Source organism: Oscarella lobularis, chromosome 7, assembly GCF_947507565.1.
Source record: "Oscarella lobularis chromosome 7, ooOscLobu1.1, whole genome shotgun sequence".
Classification (NCBI taxonomy): Eukaryota; Metazoa; Porifera; class Homoscleromorpha; order Homosclerophorida; family Oscarellidae; genus Oscarella; species Oscarella lobularis.
The window spans coordinates 353726-365783 of NC_089181.1; the positions used below are offsets into that span (position 1 = coordinate 353726).

The 12058-nt window shown below is 48.8% G+C and overlaps 4 protein-coding genes across 9 annotated transcripts; 1 reads left to right on the forward strand and 3 right to left on the reverse strand.

Moving 5' to 3' along the window:
• Positions 1-6: 6 nt before the first annotated feature.
• Positions 7-3734, reverse strand: LOC136188930 (uncharacterized). The gene is made up of 15 exons (XM_065976737.1): positions 3054-3734; positions 2740-2962; positions 2430-2686; positions 2112-2374; positions 1954-2051; positions 1764-1894; positions 1623-1711; positions 1495-1561; positions 1358-1437; positions 1063-1287; positions 881-1009; positions 648-832; positions 529-592; positions 417-475; positions 7-360 (listed from the first exon to the last, which is right to left on the reverse strand). The coding sequence occupies exons 1-15, from the start codon at positions 3729-3731 to the stop codon at positions 17-19; spliced, it is 2892 nt and encodes a 963-aa protein (XP_065832809.1). The 5' UTR covers positions 3732-3734; the 3' UTR covers positions 7-16.
• A 37-nt stretch (positions 3735-3771) lies between these two features.
• LOC136188939 (uncharacterized) lies at positions 3772-5094 on the reverse strand. Its single transcript, XM_065976755.1, has 2 exons — positions 4976-5094; positions 3772-4910 (listed from the first exon to the last, which is right to left on the reverse strand). Exon 2 carries the CDS (start codon positions 4883-4885, stop codon positions 3917-3919), a length of 969 nt encoding a protein of 322 aa, XP_065832827.1. The 5' UTR covers positions 4886-4910; positions 4976-5094; the 3' UTR covers positions 3772-3916.
• LOC136188937 (tubulin--tyrosine ligase-like) lies at positions 4900-8553 on the reverse strand. 6 transcript variants are annotated; one of them, XM_065976749.1, is made up of 15 exons: positions 8121-8553; positions 7711-7883; positions 7570-7656; positions 7364-7516; positions 7085-7316; positions 6757-7020; positions 6402-6693; positions 6273-6348; positions 6013-6218; positions 5830-5962; positions 5639-5771; positions 5520-5587; positions 5353-5443; positions 5159-5280; positions 4900-5098 (listed from the first exon to the last, which is right to left on the reverse strand). In XM_065976749.1, the coding sequence occupies exons 7-15, from the start codon at positions 6553-6555 to the stop codon at positions 4990-4992; spliced, it is 1092 nt and encodes a 363-aa protein (XP_065832821.1). In that variant the 5' UTR covers positions 6556-6693; positions 6757-7020; positions 7085-7316; positions 7364-7516; positions 7570-7656; positions 7711-7883; positions 8121-8553; the 3' UTR covers positions 4900-4989. The 6 variants fall into 6 exon arrangements, with proteins under 6 accessions (XP_065832821.1, XP_065832824.1, XP_065832823.1 ...); XM_065976752.1 differs by having other exon boundaries at positions 6402-7020; positions 7715-7883; XM_065976751.1 differs by having other exon boundaries at positions 6402-7020; positions 7585-7656.
• Positions 8062-11732, forward strand: LOC136188929 (short transient receptor potential channel 6-like). The gene is made up of 8 exons (XM_065976735.1): positions 8062-8573; positions 8632-8816; positions 8871-9155; positions 9208-9933; positions 9989-10710; positions 10778-10967; positions 11016-11162; positions 11217-11732. The coding sequence occupies exons 1-8, from the start codon at positions 8123-8125 to the stop codon at positions 11682-11684; spliced, it is 3174 nt and encodes a 1057-aa protein (XP_065832807.1). The 5' UTR covers positions 8062-8122; the 3' UTR covers positions 11685-11732.
• Positions 11733-12058: the final 326 nt, after the last annotated feature.

Consider the following 12058-nt stretch of genomic DNA (forward strand, 5'->3'; position numbering starts at 1 on the left):
CTCGTCTATAATCAAATCAATTCTTTATTTCCTCGTCCTCTGGAAAATAAACGTCTTCAGGTATTGTCTTTTTTCGTTCTTCTGCAGCCTCCTTTTCGCCGCCGTCATCAAACACCACGTCGCCATGGAAATCATACTCGATCGATGAACTAGAAATTATCTTTTGTTGATTTGGGAGTTCGTCCGGTAGACTGGCGCAAGCGGGAGCCAGAACCTGCTCTTGCTCTCGAAACATCTGACTGGCCATGTCACTGTCATTTGCCTTCATTGGAGATGACAGATGTATTGCCTCTACTGTGCGGTGGTCACTTCTGGAGCCGTCGTCTCGACGTCTTCTTCTTGATGTCGAGACCGCTTCCCCTGAAATGAAGAGCACCTTTTATTGAGCCTAGACACTAGAATGCCACCACACTTACGAGAATAAAATTTTCGTTTCGGGGTGTCACACACGCTTGCCACTTCACCGGAAGCAACCCTATATAGAAAAACAAAATTAAATAATCTTTTTCATATAATTAATTAATTAACCTGCTTCTTGTTATTACGCCAGACTGTCGTTTCAGCGGCGTGTCTTTCGCCATGATTCGCGGTTCTGCATCAAAAATCGTGCTTTCCCCTCCTCTTGCACGAAAAGACAATGTTCTTACTCTGAGGCGACTTCTTCGCTTTCGCATCTCGCGAAGGAACGGCATTTCCGTCGTCGAGACGTGTTCGAGATTGAGTGAGAAGGCCGATCTCGCTAAAAAGAGAGCGTCGAACATTCGTTCGTTTCTTCTCCTTCTTCGGCGACGATTCCGGCCCCGCCGCCGACGCCGTGCTCTCACTCGCAACTCTAATACAAAAACGTGAACCGAAGAAAGAAAAGAGTCGCACCGCGTGCCTCTTTTTTTGCGAACTCCGCGTCCTTTTCGCAATCATTTCAACCTCCTTCTTTTCTCTTTGTCGCAGATTGACTAAAATCCTTTTCGGCTGACCAAAATCGTGAAAACTCTGATGCCGAACAAACTTCCTACAAACAATCGTCGCTTATAAATAAATATGCAACAATTGCATGCATTTCACCGTTGCGAGCCTGACGAAGGCGGCTGAGGTGCTGCAGGTCCTGACGGAGGCCCAATATCAGAACGATGTTTCATTAGACACTCTGTCTCCAGAAGAATGACGCGATCGGAGTCAGAGTCGCAGTCGGATGACTCCTCCTCCTTTGACGAAGTGTCGTCAGGCGATCGCAGCATGAGACGGTCGCACACGGATAACAGACACGAGCGGATCAACGGGGACGTGTATCTGACACGCACAAAATTAAAATTAATCAAGAAAAGGGGAAATGCACATTGGCTAAATCGAATTCGCTTACCGTTTGAAGGCTCTGCCGAGGAATCCGTGAAACTCCTCGCCGTCTATTACAAATCGGAATGCCCGAAATAAAGTCGTCACCTAGCAACGAGACGAAACGGGTCCACGCGCGTCATTTCGCAAGTGACGCGTACGCACTTCGTTCGTGGAGATTTCGCCGTCGAGTAAGCCCAATTCGAAGCGAAGAGTTAACTGAGCTCGATACCTAGGAGAGAGAAAAACGAGATAAGAGAACAAACCTCATAGAGAGCTGCTTCTATACGAACATCTGTCTCTTTGTACTCCCGTTCTCTTGAACGCTTTTCAATGCATCCGCTGAACGCAGCAACGTTCCCTTCACAAAATCACTCAATTCCTTAACAAACACATGAAAAAAAATGAATCAATCTATGTCAGTGTAACAATACTTTAGAGCTGACATATTTCAAAGCGTCAGCGAGACGTGAAACCAACTCTTCTTCGCAAACGTCGTTCTCTCCGCGGACGAATTCCTCGTAGAACGACAATAGTTTAGTGTCCAGCACAGTACCGACGTTCCCTGGAGACGTCATCATCTTTTTTATCTATTATCACACTCGATCATAAAATTTAATTTACCCTTCTCGTCGACGTTTTTCTGCGAGAGTTTGTCGTAAAACGATCTAAGATTGCTGAGGATTTCACGGCGATCCCACGGAGTCTCAACACGAACTTCACTAAAAGGAAAAGGGATAATATTATTAATTAGAGAGAGAGAGAGAGAGAGAAGACACAACCTCAGTAGCCAATCCTTTGTCGACGATTCGAGTCCGCAATCAGGCGAAAGGGAGAAAAATGAATCGGTAAAAAAAGACGAAAACGGAAAAGCCGAAAAGGAGAAGGGTCCACTCGCCGTACGATGATCGAGAGGAGGAGAAAGCAAGGTCGAGTCTGACGTCATCGAAGGATCCTTTTTGAGTACATGCAAAGCAGCAACGTTTCCCGTTATGGGCTCAAGAAGATACCTTGGTCTCGCCACCGCAGAAGGCGAATACACAATCTGATAAAAAAATTCTCAAGTACATGGGGGAAATATGTTATTCCTCTCTCCTTACCAAGCAAATTCGCTTCAGTCGAAGCAGATACATAAGATCGCGAAAACGAGTAGAATGCGTTCTCCTCAACGACGTCAGACAGACGTCCTTCGCTTCCTCGTAGCCCACGCACAACATGGACTCGTTAAGATCCAGAAGATCCATGAAGAGAAAAGAGTTCGTTACGTCGACGGAGACCACCGATTCCATGGCGAGACTCTGAACGGAGGAAGGCGTCCCGTTTCTCAAAGGCCTCAGACCGAGCGTGCACAGAAACTCTATACACGATTATATGTGTGTGTGTATCATATAGTTGATTTTTCTTTCTTGCCTCCTCTTCTGTCGAGCGACGTAAATTGTTCTTTCGTCGTCATCGTCGACGTTGACGACGGATAAATCAACGCTTCGAGAATCGTCGACGGCGCGATGGTAGCGCTGACGCGAAGTGCCGAGACCTGATTGACGATGAGAGGACGTACGAGACTCGAAGCGGGAATGATGCCTCCCCTCAGCGGAGCCAACACCGCATTCATCTCCGTCATAAAACGAAAATTCTAAAAATTAATTAATTAAATTTTTAATTAAATTTAATTTTTAATTAAAATTTATTTAATTAATTAATTAGAAAAGTTTGGGGTTTTTTACCGTCACTGATAGTTCGGTCGACGTGTCGATCCAGTGGACTCGTATGTGTTTCCTCTCGTCGAGCTCCTTGACGAGCGGAGAACCGAAGAATCGCGTCGTCAGCGTCGCGGCGTCCTCCCCTTCGAATCGAAAGCGCATATTGGCTCCCCACAGTCGACTCCACTCCGCCTCGCTGTTCGGAATCGGTTGAACGACGAATACGAATCGTTTCGAAACGTCGCGTTCGTCGCCGCTGCGACGCTTTCGAGATCGACTCCGTCTTCGTTTCGACGAGAAAACGACGTCCGGACCGTCCCACGGATAGTCTTGGGCTAGATGGGTCAATTGGAGAACGACGTCGTCGATGTAGCGACGATGTCGGATCGTTTTCGTCTCTTTGTCGCATTCGAGTCGATCGAGGAGCTCTTTCTCCAGTCGAACGATGTCTTCGGCGCTGTCGAAAGGCGCGAACGTCGTCGACGGAAGCGCGTCGACGTCGCCGCATTGGCGGGGCTTGTAGAAACGATAAGCCCACGCGACTGGGATGCCGTCGTGGGCCGATCGGCGCTGGCTGAAGAATGCGAGCACGCGGAGGCAGCTCAACGAGACGAGGCGCGCGTATTGAGTCGGAATGCGGGCTGCGTGCTCTGGAGGGGAGACGTTAACTAGAAGAACGACGCGGACGCCTTCTTCGTCCATGACGTCACGTTTCTTCGCATAGCACGCGCGCAAGCCAGGCTTGTTTCGATAGAAAAGGAGACGAAAAAGAGTTCAGAGACCCAGAAAAAGATATGTCTAACTTTCTAGATACACGCATGCACCGCGTGGCTATAGTCGCTCACGTATGCAGCGTCGCGATTCGCCAGCATAACGCACTTTCGCTTCTACTTTCCTCCTAAGACCGCTTTCCAACCAAATGCATCGTTTGCAATGCAAAACTCTCCTGAGCTCTTTGTCTGCGTCAGTATCTCGTTGGGAAACTCGGGTAGCTGACGATAGTTGGCGACTTTATCAAACGAAACAACGGGCATCGCTTGAGAAATTGGGGTGTCAACGAACTGCCAGGTCACATCGATGCCGTCAGCATCCTCAGATGTAACCTTCATCTGAAACTCAAAAGCCCAGTCGAGAGCAATCAGCGGATAAATAGAATCCGTAGCCCCCCGGACCTCTCTAATCACAAGCCAAGTGCGCCATTTCGTCAATTTTTCGACGAACGTCAACAGAAACTTGCCACTGGGCGGACGATTCTTGACCAAGTGCTCGTAGTCCTTGTACAACAAGCTAGTGCGGACGCTCATCAACGGTTCATTGAAGGCAAAAATCGTTCCATAAACCCTATCCGCCGACAAATCGATGTCAATGGTCGAGTTCTTGCTATAGCTAGGATTTCCTCTCGGAGCGATGTTGCTCGGGGGATAGGTAACGCGATCGAGAAGCGGAAATCTGCATCCGTCATTAGCAACGGGTGTCAGATAAAAATCTTTTCCCGTTTTAGTTTCACCGTACCATCGCTTCTCTTCGTTGCTAAGAAGCTCCTGTATGATAGAAAGCTGATACTTGCCGTCGCCGTCGAGACGAGACCGTTGCGCTTGTAGAACCGTATTCGCTACAAAGATGCACGGAGGACGCGTTATCGATATAATTGGCTGGCTCTCGCTCGAGGCGTTTTTCACTGAAGGCCAATTCGAACATTGATAATATTCAAATGCGCTGCCAACGTCGACGTGTGACTCGGACGAATTGATTGTCCGCATAGGATGCGTTTTGAAGCGAGACGGGACGAGACTGTCGACGGTCCTCACAGACACCGTCTTTGGTCCGACTAGAGCGAAGGGATTCGTGGAGGACATGGCCTGAGTCACAATGAAAGTGGCGCTGACGAAAGACACGTTTATATATACGTATACGATGACGGATGAAGGCACGATAAGGCACGTTACTTTGATGAGTATGCTTAATCAATGGGTTCAAATAGCGTTGATTGGCTGGCTTCTTCCGCTGGAGGAAATAAAGGGTCGATTGCAGTTTGAACAATGCTCTGCGCCATCGCAGGCAAAAGTCTCCTGCACAAAGAAAGACGGCGATTAAACAATGCTCACCTGCCCGCACCCACACCCACGCACTCAGCTGATGCTGGCGACCCGTTCACTTCCATAAGCCAGACTTTGAAACTCGTGTCCAGCATAAAATCGAAGCCAAACAGCTGAAAACTTCGATAAGAGGCGGTTTCCGCTAAAATTAAATCCTAAAAGCGGAAAGCGAGCGTCACCCACAGCACGTAAATGCAAATCAGATACATGTATTTACATGGGCTCACCTCTCGGACGCTTTTGAACGTCTCTAATACAATAGATCTAATTTGGGAGAGTACGTCATGGAGACGCTTTCCGTGCTTACGATGCAGAAATCTGCACAAAAACGAACGTCAGCACTGTACTTATCTCAAATAAATTCATTTCAATGTCTAAAAACAGAAATCCTTACGCGGCAAACTCGTCGAAGAACATTTCGTTTCCTTCTTCGTAGAGTCCGTAGTTTTGAGAGAAGTTTTCCTATAGTTTTAAAAACCGTGCACGCAGAGGCTAATAGTCCAAATGGCACACCTGCAAATAGTGATTTGTCAAATGACTTGTTGTTGCCTGCAAGTCGTCAGGCCTGTACGGCTCTGACGTCGTTCGCAACACGCCCTCTTTGTACATAAATACTCGAAATTCATGATCCAACAGGACCCAGACTCTGGCAAAGAAAAAAAGAGAGGTTACGTCAGAGCACACGTACGCGCACGAACGCCCACCGAATATCAAATTTACGATCTCCATCTAGGAGTAAGGGATTTTCGATGTATTTCTGAACAACGTGCAATTGCCCTTGTGAGTCGACGAAATCAATTGCCTTTTCCACGCTATCCGTAATCAGCATGCCAAGCCCTTCAAAAATCAATAGGATAAATCGTTCCGCGCCCACGTAGGGTAGATACCCTTTGCTCCGCACGAGGACTTGACTATCCATACGCTGTCACGACGTCCAGTAACTGCCTCTCGAAGTCTGTCCCTGTCGTCAGTGGATGCTATTATGGGCGGTCTCTTCGTCGATTTGGCGTTCTGCCGAGGACTGACGACGTATGATTCTGGATACCAAGGGACCGGTGGTCTCCCCATTCTACTGCGGTAATTGTTCAAGGTTCTGTCCCCCCGAGAAAATTATTTTTAGACTTCGAATCGAGTCGAGTGAGCAAACCGAGTTAGCTGCGCCTTCCTGCAAATCAATCGAGCGCCGCGATAATAGTTCACGAGCGGTTTCACTCCCGTTTGCCCTAGAGCAGATAGCAAATTGCTTGCTCAAACGTAATTTCGTTGTGGGGGAAACCTAGTGTGTGCCAAGGAAGCCGGTTCAGGTCGCCAAGCATCAGATGGAAACGGGGACTCTCGCGTCGGCATCGAATCCACTCGTTCTCGTCGAGCACCGCCGATACGGCCGCGTAGACGGAACTGTCGGGGTCTCGCTGAACGTAGCGATACATCGAAACGATCGAACGAAGACCGGCATCGGAAGGAGCCGCTTTGCTCCTTTGGATTTTCCTGATCTTGGAGACGCGCGTTGCGAAGGGGAGTTACCTCTGTCATGGGGACTTTAATTTATGGGGATTAATTAAAATTCCCTAATTGACGAGCGTTATAAATTGATCGCCGACTTAGTAGCTTCTTATAAATCGAACTCTTACCATGGGACAAAGCCTCGTCGTACTCTGTCATTCCTCCAAAACGCGACGCAACGTCGAACTGCTCGCACTACCAACTCATAAGCATTCTCACTTATTAGTCGATCACACCGAGCTCCAGCCTGTCGCCGCCAACACGAGCCTCGGTCCCGTTTATCTCGCACGTGGTTCGATCGAAGCAACAGCAGACATGTCCGACGTGCCTCTTTTTCCTCTGCCGAAAAACTCCGAGTCGCCTTATAGGGACTTCCAACTGACGACCAACGGCTACACAAAAATGCATTTTCGTCAATCGAAAGCCTTATACTCGCCTAAGCCGAATTCCACTGACACTGAATTATTCGTCGGCGGTCCGACTATCGAAATGCTGGCCCAGTGCTCATTGGGCAGAACGGGTCCGTCGACTGCGCTCTCTGACTCCAATTGGACCATTGGAATTTTCCAGACAGTCGACCAAGGCAGTGGCGTTAGCGTGGGCTACAGCTCGAGCCTGTCGACTGACGACAATTTCAGCTCGGCGTTTCGTTTGGTCTTAGCGGAGCCCTTGCCGCGCAGCGAACCTCCTATCCTGGACTGCATTGCCAAAAATAACTCGAAAATGCCCGCTTACAATTCGCACGCGTCCTCTTCCTTTTCCTTGGCTGACGTCTATAAAACACAAAAGAGCGGAGAGTCGGTGACGGGAACGATCAGCATGGCCGATCAGCCTTTGGTAAAAGCCCAGGTTTGCATCAAACAAGGGGATAAGGCGTACGGCGCTTGGCTAGAGGAGAACAATCAAAAAGACGCGTGTTATTATTTGCATTATATCCAAACCGATGCCAAGTTAACCACGTGGGTTTGCTGCTATAACACGGAAACGAAAGAGATGTACCCTCTCCGCGCTGTCAAGTGGAGTTTCAACTACACCGTTCAACTAAAATCAGTTTCGGGAAGCGGAAGCAGCTTGAAGCTTACCTACGATTTTTCAGATGTTAAAAATCCTCAGCCCATATCTCTGCCGCGATCTCAGCTTCCTCCGTTTCCAAGACAAGTGTTGGAGTATCGATCTGACGACGATAAGACATTTTGTCTTGCCAACGAATCAAAATTCGTTGCAACTTTGCCGAGATCGAGCTCCAAATGAAAACCTATAAAACAGAGTCTACTTTAATTTACGTATTCACATTTCAATTGTAAATAAATATAATAGAATATTTTGATTTTTATCTATATGGCTACAGTAGTAGGCATAGGTGTAGGCAGGATAAGCGGATGTCGTAACGTGCGTATATAGACCGAAAGTGCGCCCTACTTTCAGTTCCCCGACCATAGTCTACTACAGTACTGTATCCGCTAGAATCCAGACGTTACAAGTAGCGACTTACAGATGCAGCACCTCATAGTTCCTCCAGAGATGACAGAGCTTCAAAGCATGACAGAGCTTCGAAGCACTACAGAAAACCTACATGAAACAGGAACGGACGAACCCGACTTCCCCGACCGCTGGCTAGTCTGGAGAAAAAAACCGAAGTCGGTGCCTACGACACCGGCACATTCGGCACAACCGTCCTCAGCGTCGTCGGAAGACGAGGCCGATTGTCGACGCGAATGGGCGTACACGAATATCATTCGTCTGGTCGGCAATTTTGGCGGCGGCGTCGAACAAGCCCATCGCTTGAACGACGAACTGAAACAAAACAAGCGATACCTTCGCATCCGTACGCGTAAACAGCGCACTCTGGTCGAGCATCTTTGTCATCGATTTCGGAACTATTGCGAGAAACGTCGACAAAAGCAGCGCGCCTTCGATCCGGATGCTATCAAAGTGTGCGGTGAAAGTACGTGCGTAGGGGAAAAAACCTGTACGTACCGGTACTGAAACTTTCTCTTGTGTAGTGGCGCTACAGCTGCTCTCCCATGGAGCGGAAGTCGACAACGATGCAGCAAAACGACGACGAAGTGCACTGCACAACGCAGTGGTCAACGTCGACTTTCCAATCGACGCGTTCAGCGCGCTTTTCGCGAAGGCAAAGTTTCCCAACGGAAAAGACGGCTACGGAAACACTCCTCTTCATCTAGCGGTAAAAAAAAGACAAGAATCGATAAGATATAAATTATTTTTTTCTTCGCACCAGTTCAAACTCGACGGACCCGAGAGTCTTTGTCCTGATCGTTTGCGTGCCATGTTCGGCGCCGGTTGCGAATTGGACGTGGAGAACGACGCCCGCGAAACTCCTCTCGATCTTTTCATGTCCATGTGGAAGGACGTCGAACCGACGACACATCCGCAGCAGCGCGTACAGACGATACTTCATCTGGTCTCGGTGAAAGCGTCTCAAATTCCCAATTTCGGTCAGTGCAAGCATGCCTGGTCACTTCTGTGTCTCACTCTTCTCATATGTCCTGCCGATTCCGCTAAGGTGATCAAGTCCCATACGTACTACATTCGCTTCGAATCCTTTTAATTTTCAGGTTCTAATGGAACGTGGCATTAGCACGGAATCGGAGCAGAGCGACGATAGTCTACCAAGTAGATATCCGTTTCCCGTCGCCGCCGTTAGAGCGGCCAACGAATCGAAAAAGAAATTCGAGCTCATTTGCAAGCACATACCGTCGTTTCTAGGAGCGCACGACGCCGAAGGCCGAAACGTCGCTCACCACGCCGCCGAACAAGGCGACGTCGAACTATTAAAAATAGCCAAATCGAACGGCGTCGATTTGACGAAGGAAGACAAGGCGAAGTATCGGCCCTTGCATCGAGCCGCATCGGCCGGCAGCAAAGCACTCAGTTGCCTCAATTATTTGATCGACCACAGCCCCACGGGCAGTGCGAAGAGCGCTCTCACGACAGCGTTGGAGAATGGAAATAGAGTCGGTTGTAAGGCGTTGCTGCGGGCGACGAACAGCGTTTCTGAGATAGGTCTCTATAAGTTGCGCTACGAAGCGTTGCAGATTCTGACGGAGGAGGAGGATCTCATTTTGGAGTCGGCAAATCCTCTTCGCGTCTGTCTCGAATTGAGTCACCAATTCGTCAAAGCGGCCGACGACAATGCGACCTATCGTCAGGATTTCAACGAGATGGCGCAGAATGCGGAAATTCTCGCCGTCGATCTGCTATCCGGATGTCAACCGGAAACAGTCAAATGCGTCGTAAACGACAAGCTGATCGACTATGCAATAGCAAGAGAACAAAAACAGGTGAAGTGATATAAGCGCTACGCGAGGGGGATCTCACTTCGCGTTTCGACTCTAGTTCATCGCGAGTCCCGCTATTCAGGAGTACATCAGTCAAACGTGGTCCGGCAGTCGGAGTCAGAATCTAAAGAAGCGGAGCACCGTTGCCGATGCGATTCGTACCATATTCTACCCGTTCTGCGCGGGAAAGACGATTCCCCGTCTTTCGTTCATCTCCAAGGCCCTATCGCTTATTGCATTCCTCCTTTTGCTCTTCCTTGGCGTCGTATACAATTCGAAAAATTTCCACGGCACGTCGCTGACGCCACTCGACTGGACCATCTTCGTCTTCTTCGTCGCCTTCGTCGTGCACAAAATCCGAAAGGGAATTCAACTGTACCGGACCGACATATCGTTTTCGAAATACCTCGCTCATAGGCAACAAAAGATCGTCGACGTCGTTCTCTTGTGTCTCTTCGCCGCCTATTTCGTTCTTTGTTTCGTCGGATTCTACGGTTCCGTTTCGTCGACGACACGCGAGACGTTGATTCGAATTTCGTTTCACGTGTACGGCGTCGCCGTTCTCGGCTATTGCATCAACGCGCTCACACTCCTCCAATTCCATTCTCGCCTGGGACCCATTCAGGTCTCGTTTATTTCCATTTCGAAAGTCACCTTCATGTTTCTCATCATCCTGTGCGCGTTTTGGACCGGTTTCGCTCTGAGCATCACCAGCGTTCACACGGCCCACGCTTACGTTACGCAAAACGCGACGTCCCTCGCCGAAGAAAATTTCCTTGGGTAGATAAATATTTCTCCTTTTTTTCAAATTCAAATCAAATAAAAGCGACTTCTCTTTTTGTCGTAGAATTTGGAGATCATTGAGAAGTCTCTTTTGGGCGCTGTTTGGAATGATCGAAGTGGATCTTTTTGAGTTGAGCACTGGTCCAGAAGACGTTGTAAGCATGTTGCTCTTGGGCGTCTGGCTGGTCGTCTCCGTGATCATTCTTCTCAACATGCTCATTGCTCTTATAAACAATTCCTTTCAACGAGTCGAAGTAGGACGCGAGATTAGGTTTGTTTTCTTGTATATAGCTTTGTTGTAGGATAATTCTGATCTTGAATGGAAGTTCGCTCGAGCGAACGTGGTGAGAGATATGGCTCTGCTTCCCATGGTGCCCGTTCCTTTGAATCTCGTTATGATACCCTTTGAATTTATCGTCTGGCTTATTAGTCGCAAGAAACAAGAGAAGGCAAGAGTCAAATCCTTCTGTATTCTGTATTCATACGCTCCTTCTCTTGCGCAGGTAAAAGAACCCAAACCAGAGAAAAACGTCGACGAGAAATTTCAAAAAGAAATGAAAGAAATGGTGGAACGATATCGGGAGCGGCGTGCGAGACAGCGCAAGAAAGACGGAGCCAGTAAGGGCGACTTGTCCCTGTTACAAAACGAGCTTCAACAACAAATGTTTGAAATGAGAAGAGAGATCAAAGGTCTCGTCAAAGAACTCATAAACGGACGTCGTCCAAACCTGCGAAAACAATCAGCAACAGAAGTCGATGAAACCTTCATGTCATGGGAACAGTGGAAACAGACGAAGAAGCAGCAAGAAGACGAGTTCCCCATACAAATGTTCGAAGCGCTGAGTAGGCAAATCAGCAGAAGAATAGGGGAAGAAAAAGCAAAAAAAGATATTGATTTTTCCCAGTTGCAACAGGGCAGTGTAGACAGCGTGAACGAACAAATGCATTTTGGTGAGGGTGTTTTGGTCTAAATCCCAGACCGTCTATTTTAGCCAAATTTACCAGCTCATGTGACCGGAGTGTACAGACTGGAACTAGAGACATCTCTGCTGGAACTCTCGCACGAACGCAGACTGCGTCTAGTCGCCAGGCCCTAGCTGGTGGGTGTGGGGCCACCGCTCACTTCGTAGGACTGCGTCGTACAGCGGAAAGCCGTCGTGATCGGCTCCGCGAAGCGTCCGACGGGCGACGACGTAACGAGCAGCGCAACGACGCGCAGCGCGCCTGGTCGCATCGGAACGGTGCAGAGAAAAGGCCGCGTGGGTACTCGCACCTGTTCGCCTTGGTCGCCTTGCGTTGCTCGCGTCGAATCATCGAACGAGGACGAGCGTGCGTGCTCTGGATG

Coding starts and splice junctions, on each gene's coding strand:
- LOC136188929 (XM_065976735.1), top strand. CDS start 8,123: ATGCAGCACCTCATAGTTCCTCCAGAGATGACAGAGCTTCAAAGCATG. Junction 10,711..10,777: donor GCCGAAGAAAATTTCCTTGG/GTAGATAAATAT, acceptor TTTTTGTCGTAG/AATTTGGAGATCATTGAGAA. Junction 11,163..11,216: donor GTCGCAAGAAACAAGAGAAG/GCAAGAGTCAAA, acceptor TCTCTTGCGCAG/GTAAAAGAACCCAAACCAGA.
- LOC136188939 (XM_065976755.1), bottom strand. CDS start 4,885: ATGTCCTCCACGAATCCCTTCGCTCTAGTCGGACCAAAGACGGTGTCT.
- LOC136188930 (XM_065976737.1), bottom strand. CDS start 3,731: ATGGACGAAGAAGGCGTCCGCGTCGTTCTTCTAGTTAACGTCTCCCCT. Junction 2,963..3,053: donor CGACCGAACTATCAGTGACG/GTAAAAAACCCC, acceptor ATTAATTTTTAG/AATTTTCGTTTTATGACGGA. Junction 2,687..2,739: donor GTCGCTCGACAGAAGAGGAG/GCAAGAAAGAAA, acceptor AATCGTGTATAG/AGTTTCTGTGCACGCTCGGT.
- LOC136188937 (XM_065976752.1), bottom strand. CDS start 6,555: ATGTATCGCTACGTTCAGCGAGACCCCGACAGTTCCGTCTACGCGGCC. Junction 6,219..6,272: donor AGGAAGGCGCAGCTAACTCG/GTTTGCTCACTC, acceptor TCGGGGGGACAG/AACCTTGAACAATTACCGCA. Junction 5,588..5,638: donor TGACAAATCACTATTTGCAG/GTGTGCCATTTG, acceptor TTAAAACTATAG/GAAAACTTCTCTCAAAACTA.